Source organism: Penicillium alfredii (assembly GCF_028826965.1).
Source record: "Penicillium alfredii strain IBT 34128 chromosome Unknown utg000004l_segment0_segment0, whole genome shotgun sequence".
NCBI lineage: Eukaryota > Fungi > Ascomycota > Eurotiomycetes > Eurotiales > Aspergillaceae > Penicillium > Penicillium alfredii.
Genome location: NW_026622701.1, coordinates 1336842 through 1355148, shown reverse-complemented (window position 1 = coordinate 1355148; position 18307 = coordinate 1336842). Strand labels below are relative to the sequence as shown.

Genomic DNA, 18307 nt, shown 5'->3' with positions numbered 1-18307 from the left:
ATACATGCCCAAATTGAGGCTGCTATTACAATGACTATGTACAGAGGTGGGAGTATTTGTAGCCTATGCAATACCCCTCGAAATCGCGTGTATATATACAATGCCAGAGCAGGAGAAAAAGCCCCCCAAATACATCGACATCTACTTCACAGCACGAGAGCCTCGTTCTCCTTTCCTGCAAAGAACTTCTTCTGGCCCAGGCACCGCTCACTGGTGCAGCCCTGGCAACGCAGGGTCAGCTGGCGAGAGCAGAGCTCTCCCTTGTTCATGTGCTCCAGAGCAAGATCCGCAAGCGCCTGGATGAAGACCGGGTTCCCGTTCAAGCTCTCCGCCCGCTTCACCCCTGGGCTATTGGCTTCTTCCATGACCTCCAGGTCCAGCTCGTACAGAGTCTCGATGTGGTCGCTGGTGAAAGCAACGGGCACCAGAATCAAATCTGTGTGGCCTCGCTTGACATACTCCTGGACGGTGTCGCTCGTTTGGGCACCAAGCCACGCTTTAGGGCCCACCTTGGACTGCCAGCACAGACGGTAAGGGTTGCTGAAACCCAGTCGCTGCATCACAGCATGGACAGTCGCAGCCACCTCAGCCGGGTAGGGATCACCTGCAAGAACATCGATCAGCGAAGTCCACCTTGACGAATATCTAAAGGGATGTAGTTACCTCGGTTGACAACGCTCATAGGCAAACTGTGGGCCGAAAACAACAGCACAACTTCATTGCGCTTCTCGGCCGGGTACGTCTTCAATTGGGCCTCGATATTCTGGGCAAAAGCCTCGATGAGACCAGGGTGGGAGGGCCACCGGTCAATGACACTCCACTGGATTGTTCCCGCAGGATCCGCCTCTCCATTGGCACGCTTGCCTTCCAAGCGGTTACGCCACTTCCACAGCTCATTGAGGGAGCTGCCGGTCGTGGAGCACGAGTATTGCGGGTACTGGGTAAAAGCCACCGCACGACCACCCTTGCCGTTCCCGAATCCATCAGCAAATAATTGTTCATACATGGTCTCCGTCAATGGTGCAGCGTAGCGGAATGCTACATAAGGTTTGTGCGGGGCGGTTTCCGGCGACATCTTGTCCAGCAGCTTGCACATCTCCTTGCACTGATATTCCGACCACTTGCGAATGGGCGAGCCTCCACCAATATCTGAGTATTGCTGCTGAATCTTGGGTGTTCTCCGGCGGGCGATGAGGGGGCCGAGGTAGGATTGAAGCCGCCCTAGAGGGATCAGGTCACCGTCGGCCTGTGGGTAACCCAGCGTGTTAGCTAGTGAACAATCATTGGAGTAAAAACCCTCGAGGATCATCGCTTGGGTCAATTCCCGGGGCAGCATACAAATAGTCTGCTCAGGAAGTCCTCCACCTCATCTGTTGTCGATGGTCCACCCATGTTCAAGAAGACCATTGCGGTCGGCCCCTTGGAGCCCGTGGCATCTTGGGTTACTGGGGGCACTGCAGTCGCGAATCTGGAGCGTTGGTAACTAGTGCATCCTACCAGACTGCGAGCCACTGGTCGGACAGCCGACGGGGCGGCACTGTTCCATATATGTCGGGGTATGGCAAAGGGCGAGCGGAATGACATGATGAGGGAATTGACGGGGAAATTGTGGAGGTATGGCAATTGGAAAGAGAGAGGATAGTTGTCAAGAGCCACGTAGGCTGGAAGAAGAGCGGGGGATTAAGTATATGGGGGAACTGGGGGCGGTTCCCAAAAATGAAGCTTGGATGGAGGCGAAGGTTGCTTGGCCGAGGAAGCTGGTGACTTTCTACGATCAGCCAATCAGCATTCCCGCGGAGTCAGCACTCTGCGATCCAACCGCGGAGATCGTCACCTGACTCCACGATCGAATGCTTCATATACCTGCAGGAGAGATAGCATAGCGCTCGAGCATATTGAGATACAAATAGAAGAGATAAATGAGGTGATAATTTCATATTTACTCAACCATACTGCCCTAGGAAGCACTGGAGTCATGTCCTCAACATCAATAATTGGCAATTCTTATCAACGGCGGACCATGGACGCGGGAGGATTAGTGGTGCCCACCAGCGCGTAGCGAGATCCTGGCGGAAGTCAAATGAAGCGAATTGATCTCCACTTGACGACACTCTGCGGCGTTAAAGAAGATTGAATTGCTCGGCATATGCCATGCCCCTCTGAGTAAGTCCAAGCTGTCACATGACCTTCGTGTCCCCCCGCGTCTCGGCGCGTCAGGCAGAAGACTCGTGGGAGACGTCATTTCTTTCCAACAACCCATCATGGCCGACGAAAACTATGCGCGAGAAGAGGACGTGGAGGAAGAGGAGATTGACGAAACCGTGAGTGGTAGACCGAAATCTGGCTGACTCTCGACTCTGATCTTTTTTTTTCTTTTTACTATAGAGCTTCAAATCCATCAAAGATGCCGTCCTCTTCGCTATCGACGTTAGCAGCTCGATGCTAACACCCCGTCCATCATCCGATCCTAAGAAACCCATACAGGAGTCTCCCACATCTGCCGCTCTCAAGTGTGCCTATAATTTGATGCAACAGCGCATCATATCCAATCCCCATGACATGATCGGAGTCTTGCTCTACGGGACGCAGTCTTCCAAATTCTACGACGAACAGGAGGAGGGTCGCGAAGATCCCTCGTATCCGCATTGCTATCTATTCACCGATTTGGACATACCATCGGCCCAGGAGGTCAAGGAACTGCGGGCGCTGGCCGAAGACGAAGCGGAGACACGGCAGATCTTACAGCCATCGAAGGAGCAAGTGTCGATGGCCAACGTATTGTTTTGTGCCAACCAAATCTTTACATCCAAAGCCCCGAACTTCCTGTCGCGCCGGCTCTTTATCGTGACCGACAACGACAACCCCCATGTAGACAACAAGTCTCTCCGGTCAGCTGCAACAGTGCGGGCACGAGATCTGTACGATCTGGGGGTCACGATTGAATTGTTTCCCATTTCTCGTCCGGATCGTGAATTTGAGACATCCAAGTTCTACGATGTAGGTAATTGAACTGGATATTTTCTACACAGAGAAATACTCACACAGTACAGGACATTATTTACAAAACATCACCGAGTGATGGCGAGGCGCCCGCCTATCTGCAACCCGACATCAATACCTCGACGGCCAAAGGAGATGGTCTCTCGCTGCTCAATTCCCTCTTGTCCAGCATAAACTCCCGATCAGTTCCCCGCCGCGCGCTGTTTTCAAATATTCCCCTCGAACTCGGTCCCAACTTCAAAATTTCTGTCAATGGATACCTACTCCTCAAACGACAGGAGCCGTCGCGGAGTTGCTTTGTCTGGCTTGGAGGAGAGAACCCTCAGATTGCCAAGGGTATAACGACGCAGATGGCCGACGACACAGCACGCACGGTCGAGAAATCGGAAATCCGCAAAGCGTACAAGTTTGGCGGCGAACAGGTTTCTTTCACACCCGAAGAACAGCAGGCGCTGAGAAATTTCGGTGACCCCGTAATCCGTATCATTGGATTCAAACCACTATCCGCTCTTCCCATCTGGGCCAATGTCAAACACCCGTCGTTCATTTATCCCTCCGAGGAAGACTATGTTGGTTCCACGCGTGTCTTCTCAGCACTGCAACAGAAGCTTCAGAATGACGAGAAAATGGCCCTGGTTTGGTTCATTCCTCGCAAGAACGCTGCCCCGGTCTTGGCTGCGATGATCGCCGGAGCGGAGAAGGTCGACGAGAACGGTGTGCAGAAGGTACCGCCCGGGATGTGGATTATCCCTCTCCCTTTCGCAGACGATGTTCGACAGAATCCTGAGACTACTATGAATGTCGCCCCGGAGCCGTTGATCGATTCCATGCGCGCGGTGATTCAGCAACTGCAGCTCCCAAAAGCCGTATACGAACCTCCCAAATACCCCAATCCTTGTAAGTTGTCCAATTTGTTCTCTGCGAAACTAGTTCTAATTGTTGGCAGCCCTTCAATGGCATTATCGTATTCTACAGGCCTTAGCCTTGGACGAGGACCTCCCAGAAAAGCCTGAAGATAAGACAACACCGCGGTACCGCCAAATTGACAAGGTAGGTCATTTAGTTGGGTGTTTTTGCGATTCATGAATGTGGCACTGATTCTGTTCCAGCGCGCTGGGGACTACGTTCTCGCATGGTCCGATGAGCTTGATGCTCAGTCCGCGAAGATGTTCGGTGGAACTGCGGCCACCAAAACAACCCTGGTGAAGCGAAGTGCCAAAGACCGTGGCGAAGGCATGGATAGCGGTGCCCAGCCAGCGAAGCGGCCGAAGATCGAGAGCGACTCCGCTGGACTTGATGCTGACATCAAATGGAGCTATGAGAAAGGGTCTGTGTCAAAGGTGAGCATTGGTTATCAAACAAACGTGTGTATTGAATTTGGCTGACAACTCCGTGTGTGGATTTAGCTCACCATGCCCGTGCTCAAGGAGTTTTTGATTTCGCATGGCCGGTCTGCGGCTGGAAAGAAAGCAGATCTCGTGGATCGGGTGGAGCAATATTTTGAGCAGAAGTACTAGGTTCTTGGTGCTCCCTGTCCAATACCCACGAGTCGAACGTCCGGAAGGATGGTCCTTGGTGAATAATGAGTTACGATATCTCTCGCTCCTCGCATTTGGTAGCATGTTTGGCTTTATAGAGGAATTAAGTTTAATTGGCAATATTTGAAGATCAAGATGTGTCTTTCAGAAATTTGACAGCCCTGTACAGCTGTCTCGGATTATACCATAGGGAACCAAAAATGTACATGAAATAAATAGAGATGATCTATCCAGGTGAGCTCTTTCGTCTGCGTACGACTAGGAACCCTTGATGATAGCCGCCGATATCTTCTCCGCCAGCATATCTAGAGATGAGGTTAGCAAGTCAAGATAGCACGAGGAAAGCAAGAAATAGGAAGGAAGGAAAAGGAGAAGCATACAAATAGTGGAGTTAGGAGCCCGCATCAACAACCCGCAACCCCTTCACCCCATACGCTCGAGCCCGCGAGTCCACCACAGCCATCTCATCATCGCTCGTCCCCATCTTGCACGTACAAGCAGCGTGCCGCAGCGTCATGACATTATCCCTAACAAACTCCAGAATCTCGGCATCGGACTGCACATGCAGGCCCGGGTAATACTCCTTGCCGATGACGACGGGCGCCACGGCCTCGCTCTGGAAGTAGTGCGGTATGCTGATGGGTATATTAGGGCTGTTGTTTGTCTGACATCTCCTAAAGCCGCCCGAGCGAAGCGAGGGTCAGCAGCCGGTAAAGCAGTTCAAAACTTGGCTACCAAATATCCAAGATGATTCGACATCAAGGGCGTAGGTATGTGTAGATACAATAGGAATTGTCATTGTTATATCCATTTTGACCATGTGCAAGGACTGGCAGGGGTCTGTTCAGCAAGGTATATATATATATATATATCCCAAGATCATTCCATGTCTCTCAAACGAGACATATTTACACTCTCGAAAAAAATGAGAGAAAATTCTTTCCCGGCGCCTGAACGCAATGAGTCTCTGCAGAACTAAACCCAACCATGACAACTCCGGGGTCTCTATACGATAAGCGAGTGACAAGATGAAGCCCAAGGGTATCCAAAACGCCGACAATATGTATAGAAGAGCCAAAAAGCTATGTGTATATAACGCCGACACCCGTCAAAAAAAAAAAAAAAAAAAAATACAGACAGAGTCACCGTGGCGGGAACACGAGTGGTGAGCGATGAAAATACCAGGGAGAGCACATATGCCGGGTTAGCACCGCCCGTAAACCTGGCAGTAGCAGACTTCCTCGGCAGGGCAACTAAAAAATATTAGTAACCGGTCACATAATCACACCTTTTCTCTTCCAGAAAGGAGAAAGGGGGAGGGAGGTCCAGGGCACTCACTATACAGCCTCCATTCCGAAAATCACATGCCACAGAAACTCCATCACTCTCCCCGACGACGAATCCTTCAACTCGGTATCAAGGACCCACTGCCGAATCTTGACATAGTCGGACAGCGGCCGCCGAAGTACCTGGTTCCGCGAGACGGCAAACTGCGCACAGCAAGCGGCGCCGACCTGGTCGGGCTTGGGCAGATAGCGCTGAGTGGCTGAGCTCTGCTGCCACGGGTCGGAGGTGTTCAAGGGGGGCGTGCTTGTCCCCTCGAAAACATCCCACCAGACCTGGTCGGTGACATGTTTATTGAAGCGGTGGGCAGCCTTGCAGCCGGGGTTCCAGTTGCAGCGGAGGTTGACATAGCCGTTTTGTTGGACAAAGTCGAGTTGCAGCATGCGAATGGCGGCGGCGTTGTCGTGCAGCGGCGCATCGACGTGCCAGGCCAGGAGGAAGCCGGCGCGGTGGGCATGGAGGAAGGCGATGGTGGAGGGAAGGTCGTTGTAGTGATCGATGACGTAGGTCAAGTAGGCCATGGACTCGTGGCCCTTGTTGGAGGGGGTGGTGAGGGCTAGGGTGTCGGACTGGGTGGATTGGGATGGGTTCACGGTGTAAATGGCGCGCTGCCAGCTGTGGGAACAAGCATTTGGATGAGCACAGAATACAAATGAGCGCAAAAAAAAAAAAAAAAAAAATGGAAAAAAATGGAAAAAAATGGAAAAAAGAAAAAAACAGAAATTTCAAGGACCGCCTACTCTGGAAGCTCCTGTGCCACCCAGTCGGTGTTCTCCTCCTCCAGCTTGGCCATGACAATCACCTTATCGCCCGGCGTGCCATGGCTTGCCGATGGGGTCTGGGAGCGCCCACTGCTGTCGAACCAATCAACCAGGTATGCGCCCGCGCTATACTGGTTGCAGAGATCTTGGAGATGAGCCTCCAATAAATATAGCGAAAACAAGACGAGGAATGTGGCGCATAATGCGATGCGCAGTCCACTTTTCATGGTGAACTCGCAAATCCACGCGCAGGGGGGAGCAAAAGCAGCCCCGTATAAGTGTCGACTTCACCAAATGGGACCTATTAAGCCATGGAGGGAAAGATCTCGATCGGATAGATAGGGTCGGAGAGAAAAGAGCAAGAAAGAAAGAACAATGTATTAATGGCGAGAGATAGAAAGAGGCGATTTTGAACCAAAAGGGAAAGAAATGGCAAAAGGGAGGAAGAGAGAGAGAGAGAGAGAGAGAGAGAGGAAATGAGAGGGGCAAAAAGAAGGTGAGCCCCCTCCCCCCGAAGGTTAAAAAGGAAGAAAAGCGTTGACGTCGACGGGAGAGTATCCAAAGAGTCTACACTGTCAATCCTTTTATTGGCCTGAACATTCAGGGGGGCCCCAACATGAAGCCGGGGCAGTTTAGGGGCAAAGCTTGGCCTGGGGCCCTGTATTTTTGGTAATTGCCGGTAATTTGTGGTATTTCCAGGCAATCTGCACTGTATGTCCTGTAAAGAATGCAGGGCACGTGGCGCCCGGCCAGCAAATAATAAACTTCGGACCAAGGAATGGTTTCGAGGCGCAGTCGAAGCTTTGTATCGCCCAATAAGCATCTTCTCTTCTTCTCTCCATCTCTCCATCTCTCGAAATCCCCCAACTCTTGTGAATTCGATAAGGGAGCCTCAGCAACAGATCAAATCAATACTGGGCCAAACCAAAAAAGAGAAGGTATTGACATGGTATTAGGTGCTGACCAGACGCTTATTTCGAGTGTGGCGATGAAGGGACCAAAGCCCCCACATCCTGTCAGATCGGCAATAATAATGAAAGCTTCGGGTTTCCCACCAAAAACTCTCACCATCCTGAGGGGCGTTGCGAGAAAAATGATTGACTCGCAACAGTTTATAATGTGGAGAATCTTGCGTGTTTGGAAACTGTGCCGATCTCCGGGGATCTATTGCGTCAAGAGACGGCTTGATACGGGTTCTCCTTGGTTTCCTTCCCGTTCATGCCTTGATCTTCATGATAGATGCAACGGCGGGAGACTTTCAGCCGCGGTGTTCATCGGTGATATCGGTGACCAGTGGAAAATTCCTGTCGAACTCGCCTGGACAAATAACTGTTGCCTTGCAGCTTGCGGGATGCTGATGGAGTCACCTACTCATGACTCGAACTACCCTCTTGATGTCGATCCAGGACAGATCACAAAATCGACGGGATGGTCATCTGCTGGTCATGGCCACTGCATCCAGGAAGGAAATATTTACTCTTATTCTGTCAGCCGGTAACCTGCCAAGTGTTGGTCGTAGAAAGCGGTAAATCCATACCCCCTATAATGGATGGCAACTACTTTCCATACTTTCCAAGGTTGCTTGATACGCAGATGCACATCGAGTCTGTGATCTAAATTGATTGCTATCTGTGTTCACACAAAGTAAGCAAGTCGAAAATTCATATAAATTCCTCGATAGCCTCGTATCATAAAAGGTGGAGTCCCTACAAGACTGCTAGCGAGAAAATATATGCATCGATTATTTGATATTCTGCTTTTACATACACCATGGTGCAGTCCAGCTGCAACGATGCCTCTCCAGATTGCCGAGACTCGCGATCGGCTTTCATCCATCGTTCTCTTCGTCTTCTTCACTAACTTCTTCACCCTCGGCAATGGCCTTTTCTCGTAATTTCCGTGCACGCTCCCGTTTCTTATCCAGCAAGGCATTCAGTTTCTTTGCCACGTTAAAGACACCCCCAGTTCCAGCCCCACAAGCAGCACAGGACGGGTTCTTTCGGTATCGCTGCAGAGCACAGGATTCGCAGAAATAGTGGCCACACTTGGTGACGATGGGGTTTTGGTAGGACTTGCGGCAGATGATGCAGGCAAATGGGATATTCTCCAGCAATTCATCTTCATCGTCGTCCTCTTCCTCGTCCTCGTCCGCCTTGCCCGCGCCCTTTCGCTGCGAGACCACTCGCCCTTTCAGCTGCTTGCCCTTGGTGCCGATTTCCCAGTCGCGATCCAACTCCCAGCCCTGTTGATAATTTTCACGCGAATGGAGAAATTTACAGCTGTCTCCATACCCGCAATATCCTGTCTGTTTCCAGTCCTTGCACACATCGGGGGCGTAGTCCGTCACCGTGATAGTCCGGACGTTGGTCGGCGCTTTGATCGGACCGAACTGCTTCGAGGGCGCATTGGGGTTCTTTTGAATGAAGGACTGGTAACCGGATGCGCCTTTATACGTTCCGTCGGCTGCTGGGGTCTCGGATGCTGTCGGCCGTGCTCTGGTTGTCCCCAGAAGGTTCTTTGCGCTCAAGTCGTCCTCGTACCAGTCCGAGTGCTTCGTCGCATCGTTGGACGTTAACTGCACCGGGGCAGCATGTCCTGCAGGCTGGTCGGGTTCTTTGCGGATCACATTCGATGTGGAAGATGCGGTCACGGCCGCATTCTTGCGTCGCCTCTTGATCCTCCGCCCTTCTTCGTCGTCGGAGGAAGTAAAGTCGGAGTCGGAGTCGGAGGCCGGAGGTGGCGTCGCAGGCTTCTTGCGCAAGGTGGCCTTGGCTTTGGAGCGCTTCTTAAAGCCAAACTGGGGGACGGGCTCTGCTTCGGTCTCTTCTGGCATGATTGAAGGTGTTGGGTGAGAGCAATCAAGATTGGCTGTGCATCTTTGAAGACCATCGAGAACATGTGACCTAATGAGTCAGCCAGGCAAGACAAACAGGACAAACAGTCTCCTTCCAAACAAATCCTGGCGCTCTCCTTCCGTTCCAATGCTCACCACCTCGCCGCTTTTGCTTGAGTAGAATTGAGCACGGCCCTCACCAGCCTGAACTGATCAGGGTATGGATAGGGACACTGCAGGTTTTTCGCTATTAGCATTACAAAATCTGATATTAGCAAAACCGCTGATATAATCGAATTTTTTTTATATACACTATTAAGTATAACGCCTGTATCAGCCTGTGGTACGTTGCTAATTTGCAGCTTACTGATGATATCTTGGAAAAAGCTGCCTGCGTAGTGCGAATGGACAACCAGATGGTCGAGCGGCTTTGATCTTCTCTTCAAATTTTCTCATTTCCTTCTTCAGCAGCCCTTTCTTTCTACCAGGGCCCGCCTCGTCAATAAAATAGCCATCAGGATAATACTTTATACTGTCTTCGCCACCAGCAGATCAGAAATCCGTGCGTGTTTAATACTATGCTTTCTGTTAATGCAGGTCATCATGGAGATAAGACCGCCGTAGCCGTCGCTGAATTGGTGAGAGCATTATGAGTGATATAGTGCACGATCGAAGCCATTGTGCAAAGAAACTCGATGAACCACGACCACTTTCCGAAACTATCAATCAAGAGGATTATTATATATCTCCGAGTTATTTTTTTCTTCTCCTCGCTTGACTTTTCTGGAAAGTAACACGAACAACATGCCATCACATACGCACACGTCTTCTAAACAGAGACTTTGAGTGGCCATTGCTGGGCCTTGATGTCGAATCCCAAGTAGAGCGGAGGAGAGCGAGACATTTGAAATGCGGGGAAATGCGGGGTTCACGCATGGGCACAGCATTTGGATTTTCAATTCGACATAATACATATATCTCCCTAGGTATACACTTCTACAATTGATTTTGCTCATGCATAATGCCAACGAGAATCTTGAGGAAGCCAAGATTATAAGAGTGATGCCAGACCATTTAAGATCATTTCCTGCCTTTGCTCGTCTTCCTGCTCAAATAATCTTTAAATATGTTTGAATGCTTTTAAGGTCGAAGCAACTCCCAGTAGTTTAGTGTTGTCGTTATCAAATCTATCCTGCTGCCCCCAGCCCTATACTTCGATACCCTTATATACATCGAGAGCCTTTGCTTCCGCTGCCAGTAGCCTGACACTCAAGGCCTGGATACGATCCACCAGATTAGGACCTCTGTTTACCATTGGAAGTGTAGTCAGCCACTCTTTGCTTGCCAATTCAATCGAATCAAGCGACCTCGACAATACTAGGCAGGCCCATCCCAATCTCACAGAATCTATTATAGTGAACGGTACCAATTCGTTCAAGACCACCAAGCAAAGGCCCGATGTTATCCTCGGCACGCTTCAGCACGCTCTCAACATGCTCATCGAACATGCCATTATCTTCGGCCGCAGCGCAGTCTCTGAGGGTCTTTGTCGACTTGGTGATTTGTTGGCGAACTTTCTCGGCCTTCGCGCCGATGAACCCAGCACCTATGATGCTCATTTGGGCGGGATCCAATTCCACCATCTGGTTACAAATTTCCTCTTGCCAGAGCTGTTAGAGAGTTGTCCCAATGAATGACCGGAATTATTCAGCATACTTGATTTATCAAGCAAATCTTCGATCGACGCATCGGCGTCCTGCCAAGGGCCTCTGTGTGCTGCCAAACCCAAAGACCATGATGAGAATTGTTGAAGAGAGCAACTGTCAACGATTGAATCAGCATCTAGTTAAGCACTAGAGAATCATCAACCATTAGCGACTACTACTACAACTGGGAATAATGTTGGAAGATATACATAGAGGTGCGACCTCCTATAGAATTCAACCGCGCATCGGTGTTCATTACTTCCCTTTAGGCAATTAACGGGCTGGTTAGACATGGACAGACCCGTCCCGTGGGGTCGGGTCAACAAAGTCCTGATCCGCCCATGAGTTGACCCGCGAATTAAAGGGTTAGTAACACAACTTGATACTAGACAAAAGCCTAGCCCAGGAAGGGGTTGGGCTTTAGGCCCAGTTCTCAGGCCCGATTGGGAGCTAGTGGGGGCCTACTCTTGTGTTAGGACACCGTAGGTATGCTAGTCCAATACTTATTTATACTATAATCTCTCTTTAAGATAACTACCTACTAATAGAGAAACTACTTCGATACTAACCTATTAGACACTCTTCATAGAAGGACCCATGTGTTTTGGTGAATTAAGAGAAGTATACTTTCCGTTCCAGCTAACAGTAGGTAACCAGTGCGTAACTCCTAGCTGGGTGCCCTTACTGAGCGATCACATGATTCCACTGACTGAGCAGGAGCCTGTGCTGTCATATACTCAGTCATATACTCGGTTATTGATTTCGTTATTTACTCAGTTATTTACTCAGTTATTTACTCAGTTACTCAACGTGACTGAGTGCCTCCATAAAAGCGGCAGCCCATCCATGGTTATAGGAAAGCCCCACTCGGACCAAATCCCGTGTACAGGATATGTAGAAAAGCGTATGCGAGGTGGGATGTTTATTGGTGCCTTGATCGAGTGTCTCATAGCAATAGTAGGAACTATGTTTTTATAAGCCTGGAGTTGATGCATTGGAGGGGTGGACGTTGGCGTGAATCTCAAACACCGGCGCCAACTGGCAATAACAACAACACATTCTCTCCCTCTCTTCTCTTCCCTTCTCTCCCCGCCCGAGTCCATCTCTGCCCCAATCACTCGACGCTCTCTTTTTTTCCTTTTTGTTTCTTTCATTGTCTCGGACGTTCCTTTGTTTGTTTTTTTTTGTTTTCCTTTTTCTATTTTCCCTTTGTTGATTCTCCCGAGGATCGTGCCATCCGCAGATCGGAACGTGCGACTTCGTCTGCTTGGGCCTGTCACATCTCGCGCGTGTCTGGCTGAAACTTGCCCACCTCGTTGATTCGCCCAAAGGTCCTCGGTGTTTGTTGTTCCACTTTCCCCTCTCCCGCGTCCTGCAACGCTTCTGTTTTTTTTGTTTCTTTTTTTCTTCGATTTTTTTTTGTTTCTGTTTACGCCCGTCGCATCTCGGTTTGCGCGTGGTATTCTTCTCCATTCACGGTCGCGGGTCGGCTCGCCAATTGTCCCAGCGAAAAAAAAAATCTCGCGATCGGTTCTTTACGTGCGGTGGTTTGGAGGATGATTGTGGCATAATATCGGGACAGGAGGAACAAGGAACGCGCCCGTCCCTGAAGTCTCAACGGCAGCTGTATCCTCGCACTCAGGGGGGATCCAGAAGCCGTGTGAGGCACCACAATTCTCAAATATGGCGGCGTACAACGCGGGGGCCAGTGGCGCCTTTGCGTCCATGGATGACCCGTTTGTTTCGAATGCCAACCAGCCCGCCGTGCCTCGCGAATCGCATCGCTACGCGTCCTTTGATACTCAGCTATTTAGCCTTAATGCCTCCTCCCCTGCCCAAGCCAAGCGAGCCCTCGAGGCTCACCTGGCCGAGACCGAACGTCGCCTGGAGGAGGCGTCCAAGTTGGGAACCGCCCTGATTGACCAGCAGCGAGGACTCTCGGAGCAGCTGAAGGAGGTGGAGCAGCAACAGGATGAGGGGGAAATGGGCCCGGACCTGCGACGGCGGCTCGCCGACCTGGAGAAAGAGTACAATGATATTGGTCGGGAGACGGCGCGCGCATTTTTGGCACCCAAACGGCTGGCAGGAGGTCCAGAGGATACCCAGTTGGGAACACCATCTGTTGACCCAAAGGTTAGATCCTCGTGGTGAACCCCAATAGTGCCAATTCTGGTTCTCAACTAACTGATCTGAATAGTCTCCGCTCAGCCCGGCACTGTTTGCTGGACAGGCTACCAACTCACCCAGCAAAGTCAGCGCCCCATCACGCAAGCAGCGCAATCAACCCTCCACTCGCGTTCACGACATCGAATTCGCGACTGAGATCTCGACTTCGTTATTGGCCCAGGTCCGCCAACTGCAGGCGCTCCTTGCAGAACGAGAGGAGGCGTTGAAGTCTGTGAACTTGGAGAAATCCCGGCTTGAGATTGAAGCGGAGGGCTATGCACAGCGAATCCGGGCACTGGACGACAGCGAGCAGCGGTACAAGGACGAGAACTGGGCTCTGGAGACGCAGACTCACGAGTTGATGGCCGCCGTCAAAGACGCTGCCGAACGCGAAACGAGACTCAACACTACGTTGAGTACATCGAACTCGGAGAAGACTGCCGTGGAGCGAGAGCTTGAAGAGTTAAGGCAGGCGAACTCGAGGATTCTGGAGGACCAGACTACCTCCCAGAAGGCAAATGATGCGGAGATCCATCTCCTGCGTCGGAACCTGAATGCTGGAGATGCGGAAAGACTGGCCCTTCAGAAAAAACTCGAGGAAATGACCTCCCAAAACCAAGAGCTGGCCAAGGCGGTTGCTATGCGACTCAGACAACATGACGCACAAGGCGCCCGGGATATCCTTCACGACAACGAGGGAGATGAACCTGAGCAAATCACTCCCGAAAGCTCCCCACCGCCGTCGCCCAATAAATTCACTCCTCGGCATAATCATCTGGAATCAGAAACACTGAAGAGCTCGCTCGGTCATGCCCACCGTATGATCCAGAGCCTCAAGAGCACCATTCATCGGGAAAAGACCGAGAAAATCGAGCTCAAGCGCATGTTGCAAGACGCCCGGGATGAAGTTGAACAGCGTCGTCGTGAGAACAATGCTCCAAACGGTTCTAGCAAGCGTCAGAAGAACAAGCAAGATTCGGCCCGGAAGCCTGTTCGCCCCGATCTGCTTGGCGCAGGCCGCAAGGAGAAGTCATTTGTTGAACTTCATGACACCGACTGGGAAGACAATGCGGGCCAAGTTAGCCCTACCCGTCAACATGCTACGACAAATCAGATCAAGAGCCGCACCGCCGCAGAGTCTGCGGATGAGCCCAGTGATGTTTACCAGACCGCCACAGAAGCCGAGGACGGGTTCGAGACGGCCAACGAGCGCGGCACTGCAACCGAGAGTGAAGCATTCCAGACCGGCGTGGAAAGCATGGCCGACGACAGCAGTGACTCGGCAGATCTCACTGAGACCGAGAACACTGTTCAGACTACTCCGCGCAACCGCAACCGCGTCACTTCTTCTTTGAAGTTGTCTAAGACTCGTGAGCGTCACTCATACCACAGTTCCGCTTCTACATCAGACGACTCCGAGGAAGACGACCGAGGACACCCCTCTCCAAGCCAAATCAATCTCCCTCGAACCCGCGTTAGGTCGAAGCGGAGTATCATCAAACGGATTCGACCATCTGGAGAGGCACCGATGGCTTCTAGCAGCCGGCCTTCTAGTGCACGCAATTCCCCCGCAGCAAGCTTCGAGCCAGAGCCCGTGACCCAAGAGGGCCAGAGCCTGTTCGCAGAGCTCGCGGAACTTGAAGGACCCGAGGAGGAAGATGAAGGCTTCGGTGCAGCTTCGCAGGCCTCGACGCCGCGCATGCAGCCTGCAGCGGACTCACGACGGCCGTCTGATGCCATGCTGGATGCCCCGCCCAAGCCTGTCATGGTTGACTCTGGGGTGATGACAGAGCCTTGGGAACCCATGACCCCCACCAAGGCGGCCATGGTTAGAGGAGATACCCCCCAAGCGTCCCGGTGACTCCTCAAGCCGCTCAGGGCGCAAACCGTGAAGTTCCGGAGACCAGACAAACCCCAGAACTTGTCAGTTCAGGAACACAATGGACGCCTCTTAAGCCCTCGCCTGCGGATGACAATTTGGCCAATGTCCCTACGCCACCGAAGATGGTCTGGGACGAACATTCTGCTCGAGACCAAGAGAACGGAGTAAATGCCCAACCCCAATTGCCTGTGATGGGTACAGCGACGGTCGATTCCCAGGAGACCGTCCCCGAGTCGCCTACGTGGCCGGAGCTGAGTGTCTCATACATCACAGGAGGCACCACTGCACCCGTGCAACATGAACTTCCTGCGCCTGAAATTCCTGACCTCAAATTGTCTTCCATTTCTTCTCAATCGACCGAGCCGGTTTTGGCCACGATTCCTGAGCCTGAGCCTGTAATCCCCGCTGAACCCGTGCGGGAGGTACCTGAGCTGTCTTTCTCATCGCTCTACATTCAGTCTACAGAGCCTGTCCAGGCACACATTCCTGAGCCTGAGCCTGTGGTTCCTGTTGAACCTGTACGAGAGGCACCTGAGTTGGCATTCTCAACCCTCTATAGCCAGTTCACGGAGCCTGTGGTTCCCGTTGAGCCCGTGCAGGAGACACCCCAACTATCATTTTCGTCCCTCTCTATCCAGTTCACAGAGCCCGTTCAGGCGCACCTTCCTGAACCCGAACCCGTGGTTCCCGTCGAGCTCCCACAGGAGACACCCGAGCTGGCATTCTCACCCCTCTATAGCCAGTCTACAGAGCCCGTTCAGCCATACCTTCCTGAACCTGAGCCTGAAGTCCGCGCACCAGTTGTACCACCTTCTGAGCTGGTTGTTTCATCTATTTCCTCAGAGCATACTGAGCCTGTTCAACCTCAGCTACCGGAGCGTGCCCTGGAACCTGAAACGATTGTGGTACCCGAGCCCAAGCCAGCGCTCCCAGAATTGTCAGTCTCTTGGCTTGATCCAGCATTCACTGCGCCAGTCGCACCTAAACAGCGCGAGATTCCGGCAACTCCAGTGGTCCCTCTGTCTGTCTCTACCCTGCGCTCTGTGGAAACTTCGCCAGTGAAACCTGTGCCACGTGCTATACCTCTGGTGGCAGATCTGTCCACTCAAACAGATCCAACTGAGCAATCGAAGGCGGCTGGAGCCGCAGTGGTTGTTCACGAAGATCAGGGCAGCGAAGATGAGCCCAGTGGCCCTGCCCGCAACCGTGCTAGTACCAGTACCAGTGACCTGCAACCGGGCGCCGGGTTGGCACTGAGCGACATTTCTGGCAACGCCTTAGGCCGTTCTGCTAGACAACCACCCAGCTCGGTCAGCATGGATCAAGGGGCCCAGACCATCTTGTCTTCCAAGCAAATCGACCAGATCCTCATGGACCGGGAGTTTGCTCGTCCTATATCTTCCCCCGACAGCAAACAATCACAACACAACAGAGAAGCCGCCATTTTTGGCGGGACCACCGCATCACCATACGCAACACCCAAAGTCCGAAGCCGTCTTCCACCTCAATCCTCGACCAAGTCGGCTACATCAAGTCACAGACGACCTGGCAGTGCTACGAGCCAGGCATCGGGCCTCAGTGCCCACCCGCCCTTGCCTGCCGACCACCGCGAAGCAATCCTGGCTGCCGAAAAGAAGTCAGTGGATATGCCTCCCTCGCCGTCTATCATGGGACCTCCGTTGGCGCCTGCTTCTGCCTACCGAATGAACACGCAGGCGCACCCGCGAACCCCGAATGAACAGGTTGCGCGAGCTGGCTCTGCGAGAACCGTTTCTTCGCAGGCCAGAATGAGGAAGGGGAGCCAGAGCCAAATGTCGCGGCGGTCATCTGTGTCTTCCTTCGCATCCGAGCTGGAAGAGCGATTTAATATCAACCTCCAGGCTGGTCCCATGCCGCAGGGCTATGGGCCGAATACGGATCCGCGTATGATCCAGGCAATCACTCAAACCATGATTGGCGAGTTCCTCTGGAAATACACCCGTAAGACTGGCTCGGGTGACATGTCAAGTACGCGACACAGGCGATACTTCTGGGTTCACCCGTATACGCGCACGTTGTATTGGAGTCAACAGGACCCACAAACGGCCGGCAAGAATGAACTTCGAACCAAGAGTGTGCCGATCGAGGCTGTGCGGGTGGTTGCAGACGACAACCCCTACCCACCGGGACTTCACTGCCGGAGTTTGGAAGTTGTCAGCCCCGGCCGACGCGTTCGATTCACCGCCACCACAAGTCAACGGCACGAAACCTGGTTTAACGCCTTGTCGTATCTTCTTTTGAGAGAAACCAACGACAACTGCGAAGACCACGACGCCAGTGTGACTCTGGACGATATTGATGAATTCAACCCGGGCTTCCGATCTGCTTCTCGTCAGACGGCGCGGATGTCGCTCTCGTCGTACAACAGTCGTACCGCTCGTCAAGCGCCCAAGCAACAGCGAGCGGCTTCAGCCATGTCCATGCGGTCTGCAGGAACTCACGGGCGTGCATCCCCGGCACTCAGCTCACCCGCCCCAAATTCGTCGCTACAAGTTCCAGAGGAACGCCAACGATCGTCGTCCCGACTCAGCACCATTTTCAATGGCTCGATCCGCGGGTCGATTGCTAGCCTGAAGGGGCGCCACGGCCAGGCAGGGAGTGTCCACAACGGCAGTCTCGGTGGTGAGAATAGCGCGGACGATCTGAGACACGAGCTCGAGGGTGAAGACGAAGACCGACTCGAGAATGTCCGCGCTTGCTGTGATGGTATGTGAAAGTGATTTACCCCTACAAATCATCTACTTTGTTGCTAACAGCTGATCATAGGCAAACACGACGTTGGATCGCTTCCTCGAACGAGTCGGTATAGTCCTCGAGTCAACCGCATTCATTCTCACCACTAAATTGGCGTCGAAATTGTATTGTTCGATAGAGTTGGCGGCAGGTTGCCAATAGATGGTATGCGTTACTGCTATAATGGCCATATGTCTCCTTTTTCTTTGTTTCCATGTCTCGCCCCCATTCCGTCCGTTCGTGGCCCCTTTGAGCCTCGTCCTCCTAACGGGAGCGGTTTTCAAGTGAATCGCTCTTTTTTTTGG

The 18307-nt window shown here is 52.2% G+C and overlaps 6 protein-coding genes across 6 annotated transcripts; 2 read left to right on the top strand and 4 right to left on the bottom strand.

Moving 5' to 3' along the window:
* Window positions 1-146: 146 nt before the first annotated feature.
* Window positions 147-1584, bottom strand: NUU61_002168 (ferrochelatase HEM15; the record flags this gene model as incomplete). Its single annotated transcript, XM_056652750.1, has 3 exons — window positions 147-604; window positions 664-1246; window positions 1339-1584. 3 exons carry the CDS (start codon window positions 1582-1584, stop codon window positions 147-149), a joined length of 1287 nt encoding a protein of 428 aa, XP_056513817.1.
* Window positions 1585-2261: 677 nt separating this feature from the next.
* akuA (uncharacterized protein) lies at window positions 2262-4517 on the top strand (the record flags this gene model as incomplete). Its single annotated transcript, XM_056652749.1, has 6 exons — window positions 2262-2321; window positions 2386-2997; window positions 3051-3897; window positions 3947-4050; window positions 4110-4340; window positions 4407-4517. The coding sequence occupies 6 exons, from the start codon at window positions 2262-2264 to the stop codon at window positions 4515-4517; spliced, it is 1965 nt and encodes a 654-aa protein (XP_056513816.1).
* Window positions 4518-5742: 1225 nt separating this feature from the next.
* Window positions 5743-6870, bottom strand: NUU61_002166 (DUF3431 domain-containing protein; the record flags this gene model as incomplete). Its single annotated transcript, XM_056652748.1, has 3 exons — window positions 5743-5791; window positions 5877-6497; window positions 6623-6870. 3 exons carry the CDS (start codon window positions 6868-6870, stop codon window positions 5743-5745), a joined length of 918 nt encoding a protein of 305 aa, XP_056513815.1.
* Window positions 6871-8471: 1601 nt separating this feature from the next.
* On the bottom strand, window positions 8472-9476 carry NUU61_002165 (U2-type spliceosomal complex subunit CWC24; the record flags this gene model as incomplete). Its single annotated transcript, XM_056652747.1, has 1 exon — window positions 8472-9476. One exon carries the CDS (start codon window positions 9474-9476, stop codon window positions 8472-8474), a length of 1005 nt encoding a protein of 334 aa, XP_056513814.1.
* Window positions 9477-10834: 1358 nt separating this feature from the next.
* On the bottom strand, window positions 10835-11272 carry NUU61_002164 (uncharacterized protein; the record flags this gene model as incomplete). The annotated part of the gene is made up of 2 exons (XM_056652746.1): window positions 10835-11146; window positions 11222-11272. The coding sequence occupies 2 exons, from the start codon at window positions 11270-11272 to the stop codon at window positions 10835-10837; spliced, it is 363 nt and encodes a 120-aa protein (XP_056513813.1).
* A 1494-nt stretch (window positions 11273-12766) lies between these two features.
* Window positions 12767-18112, top strand: NUU61_002163 (putative nuclear migration protein (ApsA); the record flags this gene model as incomplete). The annotated part of the gene is made up of 4 exons (XM_056652745.1): window positions 12767-13315; window positions 13380-15176; window positions 15227-17975; window positions 18036-18112. Coding segments are annotated over 4 exons (5172 nt in total), but the record flags the coding sequence as incomplete, so codon positions are not given.
* Window positions 18113-18307: the final 195 nt, after the last annotated feature.